Source organism: Rhea americana, unplaced genomic scaffold (genome assembly GCF_003343005.1).
Source record: "Rhea americana isolate MKP2758 unplaced genomic scaffold, rheAme1 scaffold_34, whole genome shotgun sequence".
NCBI classification, from domain to species: Eukaryota; Metazoa; Chordata; class Aves; order Rheiformes; family Rheidae; genus Rhea; species Rhea americana.
The window spans coordinates 5,187,513-5,211,521 of NW_028186468.1; the positions used below are offsets into that span (position 1 = coordinate 5,187,513).

At 35.7% G+C, this 24,009-nt stretch overlaps 1 protein-coding gene across 1 annotated transcript in view; it reads left to right on the forward strand.

Moving 5' to 3' along the window:
* The first annotated feature begins 7,742 nt into the window (after window positions 1-7,742).
* GPM6A (glycoprotein M6A) overlaps window positions 7,743-24,009 on the forward strand; it is a 41,878-nt gene continuing 25,611 nt past the window's right edge. Inside the window, exons 1-2 of the mRNA XM_085311317.1 lie at window positions 7,743-7,870; window positions 10,754-10,957. Coding sequence (XP_085167443.1) covers window positions 7,743-7,870; window positions 10,754-10,957 — 332 coding nt within the window. The remainder of the gene's footprint in view (window positions 7,871-10,753; window positions 10,958-24,009) is intronic.

Below are 24,009 nucleotides of genomic sequence, written 5' to 3' on the forward strand. Positions count from 1 at the left end.
ATGAGGAGAGGGACTGAGGTTGGAGGCATGAAAAGAATAATTATTTTCCAGTTTTGCAATCCATAACAGTGTCATTCACTTTATAATGAGACTTGATATCAAGACCATGACAAACGTTGCATAGAATTAGTATATGTTTGCAAGATGTTTTAATAAGCTCTTAATAAACTCTTGCAAACCCTCWCTGCTCACAGTAGGTCAAAAACATGGCTTTAGTTATCTATAATAGTTTCTGCCATCATCTGTATGTTACTGATACATATAACRTGTTTATAAGCTGTTTATTAATGATAATAAGAAAATCTTAAATACATGAAATATAAAGTCATTGTAATGGGCACACCATTTGCTATATGTTCTTAGTGACAGGAGCAGATGAAATTCTTCATAATTTGTATCACCCCTGTGCAAGTAGTTTGCTTCATTCCTGTGCCTTTAGCTTTGTAGTGATTTTGATGGTTAAAAATGGCATTCTGTATTAACTCAGCCAACAGTCTTTTTAAGATTAAATAGGCTGACTACATTACGCGTGACTGATTTGTATTTCAGGCAGGGACTTCTGTGTGTCCATAACTTGTATGCTGATTAACTGCTGGATGAAAATATGTCTCATTAAACTGCAGTAAACCTAATGTACTGGAGAGTGTTTAAAAGCTAATCACAACACAGTTTTCTCTGCATTTTCRTAATCATCACTGTCCCATAAATGTGAGTATTCATTTGTGTTATGTAGTTTCTTTCAAAGGTATGAATATGCAAGTTTTTGCATGTATACACATCAAAATTTTAATTAATATTTTATCTGGAAATGTTGCGTTAATTTATTTTGCAAGCTATAACAGTGCCTATAAAAAGAGAAAATCTTCTCAAGCGTATACAGATCTGCTTTCCAATATTTTCACATAACAATCAGTTCCTCTCTCATGAGAAGCGTTACTCACTTTGATACGGATAAATGCAAACAACATGATTGTTTATAAATATCACATATGTAATGTTTTATGTGAATGTGAAGCAGAGATGGTGTCATGTTTTATTGGKTCACCTTCTGATTTGTGGTCTTTACCATACTTGTTAGTGTGGAGCAATAATACAATCAAAAGCTGTCAGTGTTGCAAGGATCCATAAAAACAGTCAGACTGAGTGAGAAATACTGCGCCTGTTTTGTTCACAGTGTGTGAAAAGCCACTATGGCACACCTTCAGCTGTCAAAATTGAGAAAATCTATTCTGTTGTGACTTCAGTAAGATAAATATTGCCACTAGAAAACGGTATCAGCACAGAACGGTTCCATCGTTCAAAAATGTATTGTCCCTCCAGCGATAGCTCTGCCACTGAGCCACCACTGAGTCTGCCTGTGTTCTGCAGAGCGTTATCATGACTGGAAGTGACTTAAGCTGATTTTCATGCAATAAAGCTGGAAGGATGCATTCAGAGGAAGAGACTTGGCATTGATGTTTTGGAAAGGCAAAATCAAGCTTACTGGTTGTTAGGCCCTGTTTCTCTCTTAAAACTACAGGCACTTAACAGAAAACTATGGCAATTGCTCCAGTTCCTTCTCTAAATAAAAGAGGAGACAATTTCAAAGYGCAATTAGGTGCACAGGTGGTGTGCAAGTAGTGCAAAGTGGCTTTAGGTGCAATTATAGGTGAGCTCTGCAGATACCCGACACTCCTTTAAGTAGTATCTGGTCATAATTGAAGTGTCCTAGTGTTTAAAATTTGGTAAGAAAGATCCAGGCTACGTTGCGTCCACTTTTATAATCATTCTTGGTATAGTATCACTAGCATCTGATTCTTATTAGATCCTGCAGGTGCTTCCATGATATAACTGTTAAACAATATAAAAAGGCTTAAAGAGCAGCATAAAAGATGGTGCCAGTTATGGATAAATAAGATGAAATATGCCAGATCTGGCGTATCAGACCAGATATGGCAAAGAAGRTGAGAAATAGGATGAGATAGGAAGACCCTCAGATAGTAAAGAAAAAAAAAGATATATTAGTGAGAGGTAGACATTTAAATATTGTCATGGATATTTACTCAAAAGAGCAATTAATTCAGACATAGGCTGACTCTGTACTGTTTGGAAGTATTTATGGTGTGATGTCACCTACTTCTGCGTGTTTGTCTCATATCCTGTATATTTTACTAAAGTTGCAGTGTTAATTTGAGTTTAAGTTGATGAGACAAGCCACATGTTTACACTTAAGCACATACTCAATACCTTACTAAATGGAGCCTCGTGTCAGCACCTAAACAGTAACTGAGCCAATTTCCTTGACAAGSTGCGAGATGTGCAGCCAAGAGCTTTTCCTTAAATTAGTTCTTTGTTAGAATCACAATTGACAGGGTTTGGAGAGGTGGCACTGATATATTAAAGGAAACCTACAGCATGCAAGAGATTCATTTAGCTAAAAAAAAAAAAAAAAAAAAAAAAGGAAGAAGAAAAAAGAGATTTAAATGATAAAAAGAATAGCTAGCATCCTGTCTGATTAACAAAGAGAATGAGGCATTTTGCTTTAAATGAGTACTTCCAGTCAGTTGAAGATATTTTCCCTGATTGTTGAGAGCTGTAGAGTAGAAAAGAGATGTAGAACAGTTCTTTGTCATGTTGTGCAGCCTCCACCAAAGCTTGGGATTTACCCTCACTAGGTGAATTCTAGCCCCCTGGTCGTGACTCAGGATTAAATTCTGTACTGCCAGGCCTGCCACAATAGCTCAGATCTGCCTTTTTTCTGAAAGGTACAAATCACAGAGACTGGTTTTTGTTAATGTTTTGCCGTCTAATAGTCTCATCATTCATGAGAAAGTTGATCCAGTCCTTGGCAGAATATTTTGGTGCAACTGAGGAAGCCGTAATGTAATCAATCCTTGATTAAAAAAAAATACAGACCAGTATGACAAAATGCAAATTTTCACACACTGAAGTATGAAGACTTGAAAGATGGGGATGAAACTGCTGTATGCAATGGATGTGCTGTATGCACAGGGGAAAGAGGGGACCTCCTTTCGTTTGCTCTATAAGTTGCCATGCTGTACRTTTGGTGGAAATGAAAAACATATTTACTTCTGTTACATGTGCCTTTAAACTTAGTTGAAAATTGTTTTTTTAATAGCATTTAGCTCAGTTAGATATAAAGTACATCTTTAATTGGTCTTTGAAAGTTGGTTACATGAGTGGTGGTAACACAGAAACTATAGATAGCTCTGACAGGTGGATTTGCTAAATATAGTTGTTGTTTGAATAGCTCAGTATTTTTCTATAGCAGGCTTCTTGGAACAGTATTTTATCTCCTTGTCTAAGAAGCATATTTCATATTGCTACCCCTGTGCATTAGGACTAAGTTATTTGAAATCCATTTAAGCAATCCATTTAGGATTTAATTACCTTGAATATAACTGAAGAAATGCATTTCAGACATATGACAAAAATGCAAATCTAACTCATGTTTCTGATGTAGAGTATCAAGATGGATTATTAGACGTATTTCTGAATTGAAATTTTTTTAAAAAAGAAAAGAAAGAACTTTACAATTTGTAYGTGCACATAGTATAAAAAAGGTATTATTAAATGGGCCTGTGAAGCAGGCCTTTGAAGGTATTAGTGGTGATTCTCATTAAAAAAAATTGCTTTTTTTTTTCACCTTAGCAATTATTGATGGTGCTAAAGGATGCTTAAAAGATAAAAACCCCTTGCATTTCATGATACATCTGAGTTTGCACTAGACTTCTGATCTAAGTGGGCTTTAAAATCCTAAGAATTTTTAACTAAAATTTCTCTAAAAATTGACCTAAATAAAGTTTTTGTAAGTCTTACCAATTTGAGATGAATTAATATCAAAATTTAAATGCGTACATATTTTTTGAAAAAAATGCTTTTTACATCAACATATTTCTAAGTTAGTACTTTTCTAGTATAACTTCATTGGCAAAAACTGGAAAATAATATGGTACAGGATAATCTGACGTTGGCATAATGTGAACAGCCAGTGGATTATTCTCATTTGACTTTTGTGAACCTATTAGGAAAAAAATAATGTTAGACAGAACTGAGCCGAAGTAAGAACTAATGTAGGTTGCTTACCTTTTGACCACCTTATTCCTTTTTTWAAAAAATGATTGTATACAAGTTTCCAAATATATTCTTGAATTCAAATTACACTGGAGGAAGAACTATTCCTCCTTTACTACCTCAGCGGCTAGTATCTCAGCATTTAGCCACATAAGAAAACATCAGTTCTTAAAGATGGTTATAAAATTATTAAACCAGAYTATCTCCACTGTTTCAAGTGGGAGAAACAGTGGGATGTTATTAGCAAGTGTGAATTAACATAGCTGGGAGAATGCATCACTAAAGGTGTTTGARTACATATCCAGAAAGTCTACATAGAAGTAAGTCAAAATAAGACTTAAAGAAATAAGTCAAAAGTCATTCACAATTCCTCTTAGCCTTGGTCCCGTGTTGACTGCACCAGCTGATGTGCTTTACTCACTGTAAAATGATTGCAAAGGTTTAAACAACAACATTTTGAATTTCTGTGCCCTGCAAGTTAGCTACCATCCAATGACATTTAACAGAGAACAAGTCAAAGTAAATCCAGTTATGCTAGTGAATTTAATGTGCAAGAGAAAGAGAAGATATCTGTATGTTTACATAATATTTTCTTGTAATTAGCTAGACTTTTTCCTCAAAACCATTTTGGGGTTTTCTGTGGGCAGTATATTTTATGCTTTTATACAGATTATGTTGCTTATAATAGTCTGATCAAAATACTATTAATATTTTTCAYCATACTCTTGGCAACCAGGATCTGGGACTTAATTTTGTGGTAAAAGCAATTTTTTTGTTGCTTTATAGGTAATTCTTTAATAGGAAACTTGTTTTCAAATAAATTAAATTTAAAGAAGAAGCCACCTGCTGGCTGGTACTGCAGCTGAAGAGAGGTACTGCAGTTGTTAGTGTACAGTATAGCAAGGCAATAAAGTTCTCATTTCCAATAGTTTTTGTGCGATAGTGGTGGATGGGAGCAGAGTGGTGGCATGTCCCAGGAAAGGTGGTGGTGGGCTACAGGTGGAGGATGTGGGACATATATACACCAGTTCTTGCACGTTATTTTTATTTTTTTTTTTTTTTGAGATTACAGCACAAGGATGATCTTTGCTGGGGTTGTCTTTGTTCTGTACTTGGGACAGTATCGTTGAGAGAGCTGCATTGCTTCTGCCTGGTGCTCTGCTGTGCCGTCCTTGGTGCCTGCAGGCCAGCAGGCCTTTTTTTTTTTTTTTTTCCTTCTTCCCTCAGGGAAAATTAAAACACAGTTTGAATGAAGTTTCCTGATAAAATACAAATATGCAACTCAAAATTCCCAGTGCCGTGTGCTGCTTAGAACAAATATTTTCATCATACTATCTGAAGATAGGGAAGTGCAGATATAATTTCTATAAGATAACAATCTATGTTTATTCTCTTCATAATTCAGTGTGATAGTCATATTCCTCATTATTCAGCAGAATGATTTTTTAATTCCTTACACTGGTATCCATTGAATGAATAACTGCTATATTTGTGACTGTGATCGATCAGTAAAATTGATTTCAGAGGCTCAGAACACACACACATATAGTCGATAAATATGTAGTTTAATTTACTTCGCCATGGAGACAAGGAGAGGTCAAAAAGATATTCCTAGAACAGAATAGAAATTCCTAGAATTTTTACTCTATGCTTTATATAAAAGCTGAAGGAAATTATAATGAGCTTGACTCATGCATTCAAATGCAATACTCCAGTATTTACTATTTTTGTGCAGTAAGGTTTTATTTCTGAGGTGGGCATTTCTAAGCATAAATTAACTACTAGAAGTTGCGATGTTATTTAAAAATCTTTTGGAAATGCGGTGCTGTTGAAAACAGGGTACTGTTTTCTAAGCAGAATATTAAAAAACAACAACTAGGAATCTCTTCTACTTACTGTTCATTTGTTTTGCTGAGCATTTCTTGGGCATAGGTCTGTAAAATGCCGTGGAGAACCGTTTCAGATCATGAGGTCATGCTACCTGTTGAATAATTCCTTGGCTTTTTGGCACTAGATTGAGTAAATTGCATTGCTTCTTGTTCAGCGCTGCATGCTTTGATGGGTATATTTATTAATTCAAGYGTTACATAACAGTAACTTCCCTTGATAAAGTTGAGGCTTGCTTAGCAAAATCCACAAACAAATTACATGTTTCGTGATGGTTTGTAAAACTGTATTGAATTTGAGTTGAAAGCTCTGTGACAAGTGGTTCAAATTTAGATATGAAAAAAACCCATGCCTAGCTAGGCATGAAAGGCAAGGAAGACTTTTGTACTTTGTTTTCCATTTCAGGTCTATGTAGTCTCTTTCATGTTACTTGGGCTTTGCTGTCCTCTCTCCTAATATTAAATGGAAATTCTTTAAGAAAAAAAGTTTGATTGAAAAGTCATTAAAATGTTATATGCTCTTTCGAAGTACTTTTTAGCTATGAGTATGTAGTTATCTGTGATTAAACAGTAACAGTTGGACTCTGATAGAAGTTCTAGCCAGAAATGCCTTGTAGAGGAGAAACAAAATGAACTCGGAGAGTCCTACTATATTCTGTATGTTTTATTTTTTTATTTCTCCATGGAATTCTGGGATGGATCAGTTTTCTTAACAGTGTACATAAAAGAGAATAACATAATTACAGTCTGAAATTGGTTCTGATATCACTGATTTAAACTTCACTTTCACAGGCTGAAAGTGGGCCTGAATTTTTTTTTTTCCTATGTACCAGGCAGAAATGGATCATTTGTTTTATTTCTCAGTGACATATCGTGAGCTGTACTGAGGAGAAAGAATTCACATGACACTAGCCCCCAAACAAAGAAAAGATGCTAGTGGTATAATTTGGGTGCATAATTAGTATGTAAATCACAAGGACAATTTATTTTTCTCCTCCAATTTGTAAATCATTTGTCTCCTTAGTGCAGAGAAAAGATTATATGCACACATAAAGCCAAATGATGGTTGGCTGCTTTAGTTAGAAACATACTAGAAAGCTTTGACCCCAAAARCAGCATAAAATAGAAGAGGTGTGCGTGGATTTATCTAGGCAAAGCCTGTCTAAGGAGTACTTTACAAGCCTTTTACAGCAGAATTTGTGAACTGTATTCCTATACCAAGAGTATTCCTGTTATAAACAATAAAAATTGTAGTTGTCTGTGAGATCTTTGCTGACTGGAACGTGGATATATGTAATCCAACTTTAATGTGTACTCTTTTGGTAGTTAGATATAGAATTAATTGGAGTTTAACTTTATCCACATAAAATACTATTCCTTGTTTTGTAATCTTCCATGTATTTCAGGACTGCATTTTCTTCTTGAAATGATGTATGCTCGTGGATATGACCAACACTGTTCTTCATGTTGGACGTTCCAAGGAAGAAATGCATTTTAGGTTACTTCCTATAGTTTACGTAAGGTTGTATATACAGTTCGTGTAAAAATAAATAATTTCAGCAGATCTAGATTTTAATGTGAGGGAAGACATAGGTAAACAWGCGCAAAATAAGTAAAATAAATGCTGAATTCTGTTGCACAAGATTAAACAGGCTTATTATGCAGAGCGAGCCATTTGAAAAGCGTTGAAGGCTGTATTTCCAGATGAAAAGAAACATCAAAGCAGCAAACCCCCTCCTTTATCTTCCTGTGGCTGTGGTTTGGCTGCCTTGCGGAYGCCGAATGCCGTCTGGTTCAGCTGGTGTTGAGAGCACTGACCTGCCTGCCCCTCTCCCAGAGGCGGATCTGCACACCGCGCCGCCGAGTCGCGTCCTCGGCCAGTGGTTCAGCACCGTGGCACTGGTGCCTCGGTGATGTTGTACTGGTTAAGGCAGCATTTCTGTTGTTCTGTTATTAAACAGCCTTTTTCACTTTCTGCCCAGTTGAAAGAAAAGAGCAGGAGCAAATGTTACYCACAGCACATTGCTTTCTGTGGTGTATGAATGGCGTGTGATATGCATTTAAAAGTCTTAGTCTTGATTTACTGCTTTCGTTTATTTTTGTCTTAGTTTAACACARCTGGAAGTACTGGAATTACTCATGAGATAGGAAGAAAGGCAGCAGATCTACAGACGAGGTGAATAATTGAGGAAGGCCTTGAGAACATGTGATTATTTGAAAACTGCATATGAACGGAGGGATTTTTCTTCTGATCAATTTTTCTATTAGTGATGAAGTCTTGAGTTGATACAACATAGTACTATTAAAATTTTTCCTCAGACACTTACGAGTATGTATAGTCTTAATGTGTGAGAGGAACAGAAGTGTTTTATTTCTTGTTCACAAAATAGAAATCTGTTCCAGTTTTTTTTCGAAATGAAAGCAATTAAGAAAGAATTCTTTTTCTGAAGAACTTTTTCATTGGATTGTGCGTTGTTACATCTATCACTATTTCATTGTATTATACTCTTTTTACTGTGCTATACTATTTGATTAGATTTCACTATTTCACTATGATAACCCTAGAGCAGYATTACTGGCACTGGTTTTGCTGTAGCTGGTGAGGCCAGTTAGTGCACAGGGATCTCACTGGACCTGCTGGGTCAGGTGCTGCAGCCTCAGTGGGCAGTGCATAGGTGGCTGTTTTCCTGATAATGATATTTGCAGTATTAATACAGAAGTAATATATGAATGTGAGCTTAATCAGATTTATTCTAATTCAGACCATGCATATTCTAATGTTTCCTTACTTAGATATATTCTTGTTTCTATTTTGTCATTTCTTCAGCTTTCTGTCTTCCACTCTGTCTCGGAAGGTGAAAAAGAAATCTTTACAATTTTTTTTCTTTTCCCTGCGCCAAGCCATTGCAGTACTATGAAGAATTCTCCTTACAGTCCATATGTCCTGGCAAATGTTTAGGTCTTGCTTACTTTCCCATCTTTGACCTTATGGCGCCAAGTATATTGCTCCCATTATCACTCTAGCATCATCTTCCCTCCTCTTTTTACTATTTCACGCACTGCTGACAAGTGTGTGGTGTTACTCCTCTCCTGAGGCGTGCTTCTGCTGTTACTCTGTGCTGAGAAGGGCAACTGGGAATTCTGCGAGAAGCTCTGAAACCAGTTACCTATTTTCCTATATTTCTTCTTCAATGCCTAACATATTTTTTATTTTTTATGCCTTTTAGAATGTAGAAGAACTCTTTTCTAATATTTATATAGGCATTTATATTATTATATTATGTTATTTATGTAGTAATGGTTTATACATTTGTACATTTTAAAGTTGATATTTTACTTTAACCATTTTACTGATGGTTATGACACAGTAATTTGTCCTTAAATGAAAGGACTAGTCTTAAGCTATATCTTCCTTTCTGTTGACACAACCGGCATACATATTTGGTATTACTCCAGCTTTTGAAACTGTTTGTCTTGTACTTTACATATTTAAATATTAGTATATTTTTTCATTTATTCTTGTATGTGTCATCCAGCAGTTCAAATGCTGCCTTTCATAGTAAAATACCTATATTTATAAAATTTCAATAGAAATTTATAAAAACTCAATAATATTGATAATAATAGAGATTTAACTGAAATATGTGTATATTTGAAAATGGCTGAAACTATTCTCTCAAGAGATTCTTGATGTTTATAAATTGCTGCTAAATATACAGAGATATTTTAAAAATAAACAGATTAATATTTATTCACAAAAAGCAGAAAATTAATGTTTGAGCTGACAGAGGAAATGTCTRCTTTGGTCATCAGGCTAAAGGAAATAAGAACTGACTAACTCACAGGAAAAAAATATAAAATTATATGCAGAGCCTACATGTAGTTTTGTTTGTAAAGTAGAATAGCAGTGTGAATATACTGCATATAATAGACAATTAGCCCATGTGGAGCTCCACAATGCTGCAGAAAAACAGCTCCTGCTATTTCAGTTTGCTAGCTTTCAGCAGTGTAGACATACTTTATCTAAAGAAAGGCTTTTTATATGTTTGCTTTAAAAATATCCCTGGTATTTCTGTGATGTAGAGTAACCTAAAGCTTTTGCAGTGTGCAACAATATATTGACTTGTATCTGTTGAGCATCCTATACTTAATTTTTAATTTGTTGTTGCCTTTATAAACTTTTACAATTTATATGTCGCCTTTTTTTCTATCCTTCTTTTCTATCCAAATCCTGTATTTGTGATATAAACGGGTAATGCTTAGGAGAAAATAAAGGTTCTGGCTGCTAAGTCAGTGCATTTCTTCAGAATTTTCCCCTGTGCGTGTTCATCTTCCCTAAGATGCTGTCTAGGCTCTGATGGCAGGACAAAAGATGAGTCTGGTACAATTCAAGAAGAATGAGCCTCAATTAGGAAGCATTGCAGAGGGTAAAACAAGTTGAGAGGAAATTCAGCTTCTTCAGTTGTTTCTAATTATGTGCCTTTTTAGCGTATATTTTCACCTAGTATAGCGAGGTATTTGAGTGACGCATAAACACTTGTTTATTAAAAAAAAAAAAAAAAAAAAAAAAAAAAAAAAAAAAAAGAATAAGCCTGTGGTGATGGAGGGAAATGAACTGTATACTTTCTCTCAGTTTTTTCTGTTACTCCGGCTTCTCTTCAGGAATCCAATAGCAGAGCAAAAGGAACTGTGAATAGAGGTATAACCTAGGTTTGACACTGTAACCTGCTCTGAATGAAAACATAAAACTTTCTTTTTGTTTCCTGGGTATAATATATTAACACATAACTTGCCTTTCTTGTAGGGTGCTTTGAGTGTTGCATCAAATGCCTGGGGGGTATTCCCTATGCGTCTTTGATTGCCACCATCCTGCTGTACGCAGGAGTCGCGCTCTTCTGTGGTTGTGGACATGAAGCGCTTTCAGGAACTGTCAACATTCTGCAAACCTACTTTGAGATGACAAGATCTGCAGGAGATGTTATTGATGTCTTTACCATGTAAGTTACTAATTTATTTTAACTGTTTTCTTCTAAAGCTGCTTAAAAATTGTGCAGACAATTGTGGGGCATAAATTAGATTCAAGAAAATGTGCTGCAATAAAGATCACGGAAAGTATGATTTTATGTCAGATAAACTCAGCAGATAAAATTTTGACAGAGCTGATATTTTACTATATACAAGTAATTTGTAATAAAATTTAATATCCAGTAGTTATCATAAGCATTTTAATACTAAAAATTACTTCATATATACATGAATCTATTTCATACAACATGTCTGCTTACATCTTGTGAAATTTTCTCTGCTAAAATATGCAAAATTTTCTGCTGAATACYTCAAATAGATGAAGCAGGAGTGTGCGACAAGTAACATTATTGAGGGAACAAATACAATAAGAAGGTAACTGACATGTTATGCAGAACCATGGGACTTGAAGTTTCAAAACTTTATTGCCTCTGACTTTCCTACAATTCAACTAGTTTGAAGTTTCATGCCTTGTTAGTCCTGAAAACATATTTTGGGAAAGATTTTATGATGAAAACCTGCAATATTACTTTTGTTGAGCATCTCCTTTAATCTAAATGACATCTATTTTCTTGTCTCATTGTAACATGATTTCCTTAGGTACTTGGATTCTAAAATCCTCTTTTTGCCACTAATATTCCTAACTGAAGCTGAAGAATCCTATCTGCACTTTTGTAAGGTTTTTCTTTCTTGAATGTTTGTGGAGAAGTGATCTGCCAGAGGTCATTCATCAAAATATAGACATCTTATGATAAATACTTCCACGCAAATGCCAGCTCAGTGCTCAGTAGTGATCAAAAGCGAATCAAATACCAGTAACTACTGGGAAAGGCATAGAGAAACAGAGAACATACTTATGCCACCGTATCAATCCATCTTGCATCCATATCATGAATACTGCATACAGTTTTGGTCCCCAGAACTGTGGCGTCCCAAAGAAAGGAAAAAAAGGTGATTAGAAGTATATATAAGGATCCTTCCCTATGGAAAAGGGGTGACTGAGCAGTGTTGTGATAGAGGTCTGTAATGGTGTGAAGGAGATACAAAAGGCTAGATTGTTCTCTCTTGGAGAAAGTAGGAGATACCAATGGAAACTAGTGGAAGCCAGGTTCAGAAGAAAGAAGTGGTTCTTCAGTTGCCACTGGGAAACTAATTGTGCTTTATGGATGCCAAAAGTGTGTGTGCATTCAAGGGAAGGCTGGGTAAGTCCATGGAAGACAAATCTATTGGTGGTTTCTAATGACATATAGATCTACTCAGCTAAAAAGTCCCAGAGATTGGAAGAGGGCAGGGAGAAAGTATCCTGTGGACTTTCCTATTCTTATTCTTCCTGAGCCCACCATTTATATTCACTGTTTGAGATGAGAAAGCTAGATGTTTGATCTTACTTGGTGCCACTATTTTAGTGGTAGCTAGAATCAGAATCTTAATCCCTTGACTTATGTGGTGCTGTATTATCACCATCCTTCCTATGGCTGCTTTGTGAACATTGCAGTTTTGTTTATTGAATTAGTAGCCAGCAAGAGGAATATACTGAATAAGTATGCCACTGCTGTGCTTGAAATTTCATTGGCCTAGGCATGAGGAATTTAGATGTTCTTGTACAATATTGTACTGGGTTGGTGGGAAATATGTTTCTTCTGCTTTGCCTTTTTTGGCTTGTCACTTAGAATAATGAATCTGACTTGACTTGGCAGCTAAGGTTCATTGTTATCCTGAATGAATTTTATTAGGCTCTAACTTATTTTATTAGTCCCTAGGAAGCCATTAGTGCAGAACAGCCGCAAATCGATGCTTTCTCTTCATAGCAAGTTTTCCAGCTTCTCTCTGTCAAATGCTTAAGTGCAAATATCAGTCAAGGGCCATAGTTCAAATGCAGATAATTCACTGGAAATGATTAAGAAACTGAAAAGGTGATTTTTTTTTTTTTTCTCGACATCTGATTGTTTGGCTCTGTCCATAGATTTTTGGTCTGTTCATCTGTTTGTTTTATCTAAAGACTTTATAAAGCCAGTTCTTTCATTGGCAGACCTACTGGGATTGGAACTTCAACTTAACTTCAGTTGTGAATGATGTCTCTAAAGTAAAGTCTTTAAGGAGAGAGGGAGTAAATATTTTGACTAAAAGCAGATGAGCTATTGTCTGTAACTGGATAAACTGTGTGGTTCTCAAGTAATTTGCACATGTCAGTTTTGCACCTGCTTAAGTAGATATTACTCTGCCTTTTAAGATACTTTTCTAGGGAGAGTCTATGCTTGATGTTTTGTCACAACTCTTGATTAACAGTTGGCAGTAAAAACACCCTGTGGAAATAATATTACTTTGAAAGTCAAAAAGGCAAAAAAATTATGTGAATAGAAACACACCATGTGATATCTACATTCTCAAAATCATACATAGTTAAATGGAAGTTAAATATATCGGTTTAATGTTCTGATTACATATAATAATTAAAAAGAGCATAACAACGTGCCCCATTATATTATACTTTTAAAGTTATTTAAGAGCTTCTGGCTTTTAATACTTCTAATGCTCTAAAGTGCCTCAGACTAACCTGGAGTCTGTCCATTAGTGATAAATATGTTAGGCAAATTCTGTAATGGACTGCAGTGCGTTAAACTCCATTTAATCATGCTTATGGTTTCTGTCTATATTATTATCATCATAGTGGGTTTCAAATGTCATTCAGTCTAAAAATCAATCTCTAAGAACTATTTATATAGACAGTAGGAGATAAGGGCTTTTTTAGCTGTGCCCATATGTGTACTTGTTCAGAACTGAAACAATACAACTCATCCTTCATGCTTTAGCTTTGCCAATATAGCTTCTCAATGCAATTTAAAAGGAGAAGTGGACGTCTACAGAGAAGGTATCACTTCTCTCCAGGGCGTAAAGGGGATCCGAACCACCCTTTATGTGCCTAAAAAGAAAAGCCAAGGTACCTGAATCTGAGAAAGCCATTGAGAAAACACATGTTACAGCAGCACCACCAGCACTCCCTGTCTCCCCCCCACAAGACCCCCTAGCCGCAAGCCCCCATCTCAGCCCAGTCGGAGCTGACAGTCCCTGCTCCACCACGCCGTAGTCAGATGTTCAACCAAGAGTGCCAGATCCATGGGACAGAAGAGGAGCAAAAGAGTTAATTTGGCAGAGCAAACGTAGATTCTGGTTCCAGTTCTCTGGGTTATTGTTTGAATTCAAGTAATACATACCAACTGCCGTTCCTAACAAACACTCACATCTGTTTTGCAAATACTAATAGCATTTTGTATACATTAGTATACAGTAGTATATTTTGATATACAAAAGGAAGAATAAAATTTGCAGCTGATGTTAAAATTCCTTAAATATATAAACTAATTTACTCAAACTTATTATTTTCTTTCTAAGCAAACGTATAGAATGATCACCATTAGTAATTCTAGAGTACAGGAGATATCCCGGAGAGAGGCTGGATGGAATAAGATAATGCTTTTATAGCAAAGAGCTTGTTCTGGACAAAACAAAACCAATCTGTAACATGGTGCTAAATAACAATAGGTTCTCTGAAAAGTAACAATGTTTTGTTTAAAAGGATTTTGTTTAAAACTATTGGATTACAGCTCAATTTGAATTTCTTCAGGGTGGCACAGGAAAAAAACAGATATTATAAAATCTTGGAAGCTAAAATAGTTCAAATGTGTCTCAATGCATCAGAACACATACTAAACAAGCAAGTATTCATTATGGAGAGAGCACCTCAGTAACAAAGCTGAATACTGTGGACTCCTCTGTCTTTACACAGTTGTTCCTAAATCTATAAATCTTTAATAAACTGGATGATTATAAAACCCATTATGAATTGTCAATGGGTGACRTTTTTATCAGGACTGACTGCTAAATATATTGCTTTCTGAATAATTTCTGTGAAACTTCATTTCACATACTCCCAGATGACTTCACTTTTATCACTGTTCTGTGTATTCTTTTTCTTTTCCCATGTGAAGAAATGCATGTTTGGGGGATTAACCATACAGAAGAGTCATGAGCTGTATTTGGGATGTGGATTCTTTCAGTGGACGTAGGGTGCTTGTGTTAGTTCCCCGTGATTCAGAAGAATTCAAAAAAAATGAACGGTTGTTAAAATTATTCTGAGAAAAATTGGCTTTATGCTATTTTAACTGTAAGAGGTTGATGTTTTCTGTTGCCCACTTTGTCACTTTAGCAGCTCTGTAGTCTGCTTGAGGTGGATGTGGTAGTCAGGCAGTCTTTTAATAACTTAATTAATAAATTGCAGCATACAGTGAATCTGTAAAGTAGTGAGTATAAATAGGTTCACTTAATCACCAACTTTGACAAGATTCCAAAGTTAGTCGAAATAGATGGCTGAGTGTTGAACATATATTGTGTGAGCTCAAAATTTTTTACTTTCATAGTGTTTGGAACATATTCCAGAAGAGGGTTTTCAGGCAATCAGCAGCACAAGGTACATGGTTGGTGTATTTCCCAGCAGCATCCTTTTGCAGTTCATTCTTTCTAGTATGCAAGGCCAGTTAGTGCCATCTGTCATTTGCTTGTGAAATATAGGCCATGAAACAAGGGAATCACGTTTAAGAGTATAAAATGAGGAAACCTTCCTGAAAGAAAGATTAACAACATTTACGTGCTACAGTCAAAGCTAATTTAGGTCATTGTACATTCACTTCTTTTTAAAGGTGTGATACCAAATAGAAAACTAAATGAAGTTACAATTTGTAAATCTGTTGTCATCATGTTCACTGCTGGAAATGCTAGAGATGCTCCACTGTACAGGGGGAAGCTGGACTAAGTGATCCCCAGAGGTCCCTTCCAACCTCAACCATTCTGTGATTCTTTTTGGAAAAACAGAAGAACACTCCTATAATTTTTTTAATTCTACCTTACAGTGTTTGAAAACAATATTTTGAGAAGTAGGTGAATGGATGCAATTTTCCTCTTCCGTTTGTTTGTTTTTGTTGACCTTGGAGGTATCATAAGTTAAACATCAGTTCCACTAAAATTAATATTTTATTAACATTGTTACATTGCTATTGATATTAATGTGTGACTGTGAAAGGTATCTATAATAAAGGCTAGCTCTTATAAACTAATAAAACTATAAGTATTTTTATTGGACCATATGACATTTCTATTTTAATAATCCACTTAGTATGCAATCGTAGTAATCTGTTTTTCCCTATATGTTTTTTCTTTTATGAAAGCTTAGCATTCTATTAATTTGAATTAATGTCCTAAACCTTGTTTTTATTAAGCAAAATATGGGAAGCACTGTGTCAGGATAAGTAATTACTAGCTTATGTGGGGCCATGTTGTAGTAGGTTTGGAACCAACAGCCATCATAAAGAGCCTTACCAGATGGTTCTTTAAGTAAAAGATTCATCTGGACATTGATTCAGCAATCTGAACCTCAAGAATAAGAAGAGAGAGGAAAAAGGTGATATACTGGCTATATACAGTATATACTGGTGATATACTCAATTTGCCTATACCAAACTAACAAGGTAGTTTGATATCAACAATAAATATTTTTAAAGTATACTTGTTTATAAGAATATTTGGTTTTAGATTTTAATGCTGTATTTGATCAACCTGCTACCTCTAAAAATATCTTAAAGTAATTATGTGCATATAAACATCAAGAAAAATATTATATTTTGCAAATGCATTGCTTAGAAACTCTCCTTAAAACCCCTGTGCTTTAGTACCTTGATAAATTTGTGATTTGTAAGTTCTCCAGTGATAGCAAAACATTTTCAGTTAATCTTATTTCACGTAAGTATTATAGAAATTTTTATCTTGGTATGTGATACTGTGTGTCCACTGTGCATGCTGCATAAATTGATAATCATCCTGCACCAGTAGGACAATCTGAAGTAAACCCCTGGTGCTTTATAAATGTATTGAGTCACTGTATAATGTAAGTTCCTAAAACAAATGGGTGACAGTGGGATGAGAAGAACTGTCTTACTCAAACCTTTTCTCAAAATGCACAGAGAATCTACTGTATTTTGAGATGCAAGCTCTGAAGATGTATTCTAGAGTTAAGTGGAGGAGTCATATGGCTGCATATATATTATAGAGTAGGGCAATAGAAACAGGTCTGTAGACATAAATACTTGGTGTTAATGATTCGCTGTTCACACAGTACACATTTTAGGGATTTATTTTGGGTTAGCTCATCTGCTACAATGGACTGAGCATCCATTAGTGGCTGGAGTGCAGTTGGTGCACTCCTGCAGCATACTTCTCATTTAGTTTAACTGGAAAGGAACCATGTCGGGTACTCTGAGGCATGATGTGAACCAAATCCCAACAAGCAGAGACAGCGGAGGTATTCACTTAAAAAAAAAAAAAAAAAAAAAAAAAAAATCCATTCCTGAGCCAAAACACTAATGGGGATGAAACCATAATCCCTACTGCTGTAAAGTTAAAGGTTCATTCACTGAGATCTGTCATAAAAAAGAGGCTGCTAACTAGGCAGATGAGAGTTCCCATTATTAATGCTTCTTGGGTGCCTGTGCCTGGATTCCAGCTGCATGTATAAGAAGGAAATTATCCCTGCAAAGAAGGCCTACTACATCGTCCAGGTATCTTGTTAGTGATAGGAACCCCCCAGAGAAAGCACAATGCTATTGGTATGCATTTTTTCATTTTAAAAAACACAGCTTACCCAGGAAAGACGGTTTCTTTTTCAGTGGAGTGGTGCAGTAACACATCTAAAGTAACGCTGGACAAAAATAACATATTAGAGATTATATGCGGAGTATATACCAGATCTGGTATTATTTAGTAACTGCACCAGATCTGACAAAATATGCCAGAATATGGCCTTTGCAAGATTATACAGTGATGAAAAGTCACCTTTACAACACAGTCAGTTTTATTATGTAGTCTAGTGTTCTGTATTTGATAAAAGCAAAACCAGTAAGTATCTATATAAGTAAAATTGGATTTGGGAAGTACTTGCAAAAATGTAGTTCTCATTTGATGAAATAACTAAATAAGGAAATTCATATCAGTGCCTGTGAATAACAGTAGAAAGATGTTAAATATAGAATATTTTGGTCTTTGTCTGTGCAAATAAAATCCACCACTTTTAGGCAGACAGCTGTATTACATTATCGTTCCTGGCTATGTGGAATTTTAGATTGATTCTAATTGCTCTGTGCCTGTGATTTGAAACATTTGCAAGAGACCTTTCTCAGCAGGTAGTTCATCTTCATATGAATTTTTTTCTCTCTCTCTTTCAAGTTCCATATTTCCTTTTAGATTTAGTTGACTTAATACAGTGTTACACGTGTAAAATGGAAAACATATATTCCTTTGTAATCTGTATATTGCTAAATCTTGCTTCATATACCGTACAGCAGGTAACTTACCTTTCCCTATAGGATCTAAAAGGAGTAAAATTAAGTACTACCATCCCATTTAGGAGTTTCGGTATAAATTCACTCCTGTGCTGTGGGCATGACTCCAAGCTTGTGTTTGTGGTAATGAAATGTTCACAAATCTTATGGTGTGTTTTTGCCCTAGTCTTCCTACTACATGTTGCTAAGGAAAGTTTACTGGGAATTCAGTATCCACCATGCACGATACCATCATGTAATTTTGCTAAACGTCTGCCCAATACTGTGTGTTAATTCCAATGTATTTTTGGCCTTCTGCAGGAAAAAAGGGTTCTAGATTTGTTCTGGAATTATCTTTAAAAAATGTTTCTAAGAAAGTGGTTGTTAGTAGAGATGAGAAGACAGAACAAGGCTAGGTTGTCAGAAATAGCTTTATGAGAGGGACCCTCATCCATTTGTCATAGTCACAATTATGTGTTTTGGACACAGACAAGCCACATTTAAATAAATGTTTATGCTAGATTCTTTCCTGTTCCTAGAACGTTGCAATATTCAGAGAAAAGAAGTGTAGCTTAGGCTATTCTTATTCCTCTTCGGTTAGATTGCAAATTCTGTACTGATTCTTGAGGTGCTCCGTGAAATACCAGTCAGCTGTGCCTTTCCTAGAAAAGAAACAACCATCAAACTTTTAGAAAATGATACTTAGGGTTGAATTCTGGATCCCTGTATAGAATAGTACATTATCCTGCAAATTATATTGGCTTTAGCTCTAACCAGGCAATTTGATATGATTCTATACAAAATTTCTTGCAGAAATAGAGAACCAAAAGATATGTCACTCAAGCTATTTTCTTTACAATACTTCTTATTTCTATTTTAATCAAAAAATGCTTTTAAGATCGTCATTGCTCTTATCCTCTTTGTCTGTGTTAATCCTTTCTCCTTTGGTCCTTCTTTCCCTGGAAACTTTAACTGAGCATTCTGTACTTCAATTTTGTTCACATCCCACCTGTATATTAGAAGTTTAGACTCTGTATTACCCTAATCTCTGAAGCTTTGCTGACATTTTCTTATTAGCTTCCCTTTTTTCTTCTCCACACTCAGAATGTTTTAGTGTCTTTTACCTTTTTTATTCTGTAGTCTTGCTTTGCAGATGGTGTATGATTATTAATAAAGCCTCATTTTCTCCTGTTGATTGTATGTTTTTCTTCTCAAATCTGTCTTTGCTTTTTCTCTACCCAAATCTGAATCCCAGAGGTGATACATAATGTTGCTGTCACCTCCTTTTGCTAACAATTTCCCTGTGCTTCATGGCACCAACAGCTTGCTAAAGCTGTTTAAGTGAGTAACATCAGGAGCTTACTGTAGGAAACTGTTCACAGCTGGTGTACAGCACAGCCTGAGAACCTTTTTTAGACATTTCCACGGGCAGAGCTATGCAGACTCTGTACCAACCTTCTTGCTTACAAACAGGCCTTATATCTTGTCTCTCTTCAAAAAATACATTTGAAAAACTATTCCTGCAAACTTGAGATAGCTGGAGGTGGCAGGCAGTAATCCTCTCTTTTAACATCTCTTGGGATCAGTCCCTGAGAGGCGAAAGGGATCATCCCAAAGGCCAGTACTGCTCTCTTACAGAGTGACGGACGTGGCTGTGCATTCTCAAGGTGAGTGTCAACTAGTCAAAGTTTCTAGTGACTGAATACATGAAAAAATGAAAAAGCCTGGCTCCTGGACTGTATGCTCTGCATTCCCAGCAAATCTGACCTCYGCCAAGGGGAAAAGTTACATTCAGTGCTCCTTTTCCTAAACAGTCTATGCCAGCTATAGCTGCATTTTTTAAGTAGGAATTGTACTATGTTTAGTATCTTTGGCAGCTRTTTTATTTGCCTTATTCTTTTTTGCTCTGCTGGGAAATAGGTGCGTTTGACTGAATCTACTCTCTGAATACTTCAGAGAGTACAGGTAGAATTTGTTTTCAAATGTGTGCTGTTCGGCACCTGTCATCTCTGAATGCCATTATCTATATTTGGGGAAGTTAAGTTAAAAATCCAGGGAGAGAAAATAGAGCTAGAATTATAAATGCTGAAAAACCAATTTCACAGTAAAACCTAGAGTACTCATGAACTAGACCAACCAGAACCACTGTAATATTAAACTTTTATCTCCTGCTCATGCTGAAATATGCACACCCATTATTCGAATGCAAAGGTTTTCTGCACAGCATGAGAATCAAGTTTCACAGGACAAATCAATGGATTTTTTTTTGTTCTTGTTCATTGCAAATAAGTTCATTTTTCAACCAAATTAAAGAAAAAAATCTTTAACTAGAATGTTGATTGTTCAAAAGCAATATCAAGTCATTATGAYAGAAGAATATGTATTGGCGTGCACCAGTTGGATACTCATCTTTGGCAATGAGGGTACAAAGTGTACCATGATTAGACTGAAYAGTGTAATTGCCTCAGAGTTCCTACAATTTATAATTCCTTTTAGGACACAGTAAAAGATATAGAAGGTCAATATTGACCATTTTTCTTGGTTGATCCGTTGCGCTAGTAAATCCACTTATTATGGAACAGTACCGGTATACACCAGACAAGCATTAGCTTCTCAAGCCCAGAACTTTATTACTTCCAGACATAGTTTGTAGAAGCTAAAACGTAACGCTAGGAGCTTGAGTAGTGGCAAAATGTTTTCTTACAAATATCAAGCAGAAGATCTGTTGTTTGTATCCTCTTTCCCCTCTCAAAATATTAAAACCACAGCAAGTGATCAGCATCTGTAGCCAGAAGAGTGGAGATTTTTGCAAAAATTTATGATGTTTGTTCCTCCCAAGAACACAATAATTTGTTCTAGAAAAGTCTCATGAGAAAGAAAAGGGAAAAGGGAAAGAAAGACAGTTTAGAGAATTTGCAGATAGTATCCCACAGTTGTAGACAGCCTGTTTTATTCTTTCCAAAGCCAGATGGTTGAATGGTTTAATTCTGAGTGAGTAAAGCTAATTTAGGTGAACATTCTCGCTCACTCTGGACTCGTGTTTTGTGTGGTTAAGCTTTTATCGTTTTTTTGAGAATGATTAGCAATTTTTTAAGGGTAGTTAATAAGACTCTAATTTAACTGCTGAGATGTTAGATTAATCTAGCGTATCTATGTTTGTGCACAAGGAGCTCAATGGTGCTCTGTGTTTTTTATTACGCTGGAAGACATACCAGGTAATCCAAATAGATTATTTTGATCCTAATATTTTTGTGTATATCCTGTGAGTACTCAGRTATTTCCAGTCAGAGCAGCCAATTTTGATTTTCTGCTTCATAAGCAAATAGGTATATCCTTTCCTATCTGTGCACACCCGCCTTACCCAGGTAAGATGCTGAGATAAGATGTTTTTGTGGACATCTGAGGAGTCCTCTTCAGCTTAGCAAACATGTTTCATTTTAAACTTAAGTATTTTTTTCACCRAAGAACCACTGGACCTTCCAGGATTATTTCACTAACTTTTTGATTGAATATTGAAGTACTTTTGAAAGAGTGTGAAATAATTAATATGAGCCCRCTTGATCTGCAAGAGTCTCAACCACAGTACGATGCTTCATTTGTCACAGCACTCTTTTCYCAAAAGCCTGCTCCGCATAGACACGATCGTGCAGCAGTTTGAGTTTACTTGCTGTGAAATTTTTATCCTTGAATTTGCCAAAGTACCACACAGTAGGAAATCTGCAACAAAGATGTGGCTCACTAAAAATGTTTTCAGCCACCTTTGACTTGTTTCTGCTGGGAAARTCTACTCTGTTCTCAGCTACAGCCRTTTTGTTCTTTTAAGGTGTTAGCACTGGCAGCTTCCATCAATGACTTCTGTACGGGGAAGAAAGTGTTTCCTCTAGAGCTATTTTCATATTTATCGTGTTGGATAGACTCCAGATACAGATTAATGTATTCCTAATATATTAGGAAGTCTGCTTAATATGAAATACTTAATGACCACCAGTAGGGAAACAGTAAAAATTGAAACTCTGTACTCAGATCTGTTTGGTTTAAATCAAAAACCTGTTGAAAAGAGAGTTAAATTTATGTTTGTATTTGTAAGATTTCTGAACATAATATTGTGAAAAAAATCTGACCTGGAACCCATAAAGCTTCTACTAGATTAAGTATAGAAAATACACTTTATATTATTCTATAAAAAATATTTTAACTAATTTCAAGATTTTTTCACATTAAATTTACTTTTAGATACTCATTCAGTTTATTATAAWATTGCATATGAGTGTTTGTGTGTATATATAGGCTTATATAAAACTACGTTCTGTATATAYGTGTTCACATAAGCTTGTATATCCAGCAACCTATGTTAGTGCTTAAGGATTGAATRATTGACTTGAATTTGTTAAAATCAAGACTGCCTTTGCGAACTTGATTCACTGTCCTTTTATACAAAGGCTTCAAGATTTTAATTATATCRTTATATATGCATCGTCCTATATCCATAGGACTCCTGTCTTATGTAGTCATTCTTTTTATTCTTCTGATTTAGAGCAGCTTTAGTCTTCCCCTATTGTATATCTTTCAAATCCTGCCGGAGGCACAAAATATATCTTTACAGGTCTTTTTGTCTCTGCTTCCTTTACTGCTTAGCCACTGCCTTTTCACCTGCTCCGGGCAAGCGCTAGCCCCACTTGGTCCTCCGCTTTGTCCCTGCTCAGCTCACCCCTTGGCTCCTGTTCCTCACCCCTCCTGCCTTGCCCTGCCTCCCTGGCTGCTCTGCTCCTCTCTCCTCAGCATCTGAGACTTCATGGCAACACAGATGGCCATTAATCTCCCTGAGCTCATGCACCAAGAATCAGATTTCATTTTTAAAGAATGGCATCTCCATTTTACACGGCCTACATTTTATTATCTGTTATAATTTCACTGAGAGATCAAAGTTTATATGAACTTTATTAGATTAGATTAGAATAATCTAAAACCAACAGTTTTCAGAAGTATGTATGATGAAATGTTAATGTTGTAATTTGTTTTAAGTATAGCAATCCTAGTAGTTGCATTTCAATACAATTCCATTTGACTTTTAAAGCGGTAGTGAATGATGGTTTCACGATTTTCATTTATTTTTTGCTCTTTGCATCATATCGGATCTCTCCTCCTTGGAATAAGTCTGGCTATTTCATATCATATAATCAAATCAGTAGAGATTTTACTATTTCTCTTTGTAGGAAGTGTGTGAGGAAGAAATTGATTTCTATATTTGGTTAGTGTATAATTATTTGTATTTTCCTTGAAATTATTTTCCTTATAATTATTTTCCTTATAATTATTTTCCTTAATAATGTGATGTATTTTCTTTATAATTATTTGTATTTTCCAGACTTAGAAGACAGTTATTCCTTTAGTTACACATAAGCCTGAGAGAAAAACCCAGGAACGAAATTTTGGTACGCTTTTGGATACGAGCAGCTCAGTGGGAGGCTCGGCCCAGATGGTTTAAAGAGCTGTTGCAAGGGCTGAAATAGTCTCTGGACCTTCTAAATGCCTTAATCCCTCTAGGTCTATGACAGCTTGTAATTTCTACTGGGCTGAGCACACTGAGGTCTGCGAGGAGCTGCTGCTGGCAGAACTCCCATGCTCCAGCCACTGGTGGATGTCTCACTTTTATAAGGTGT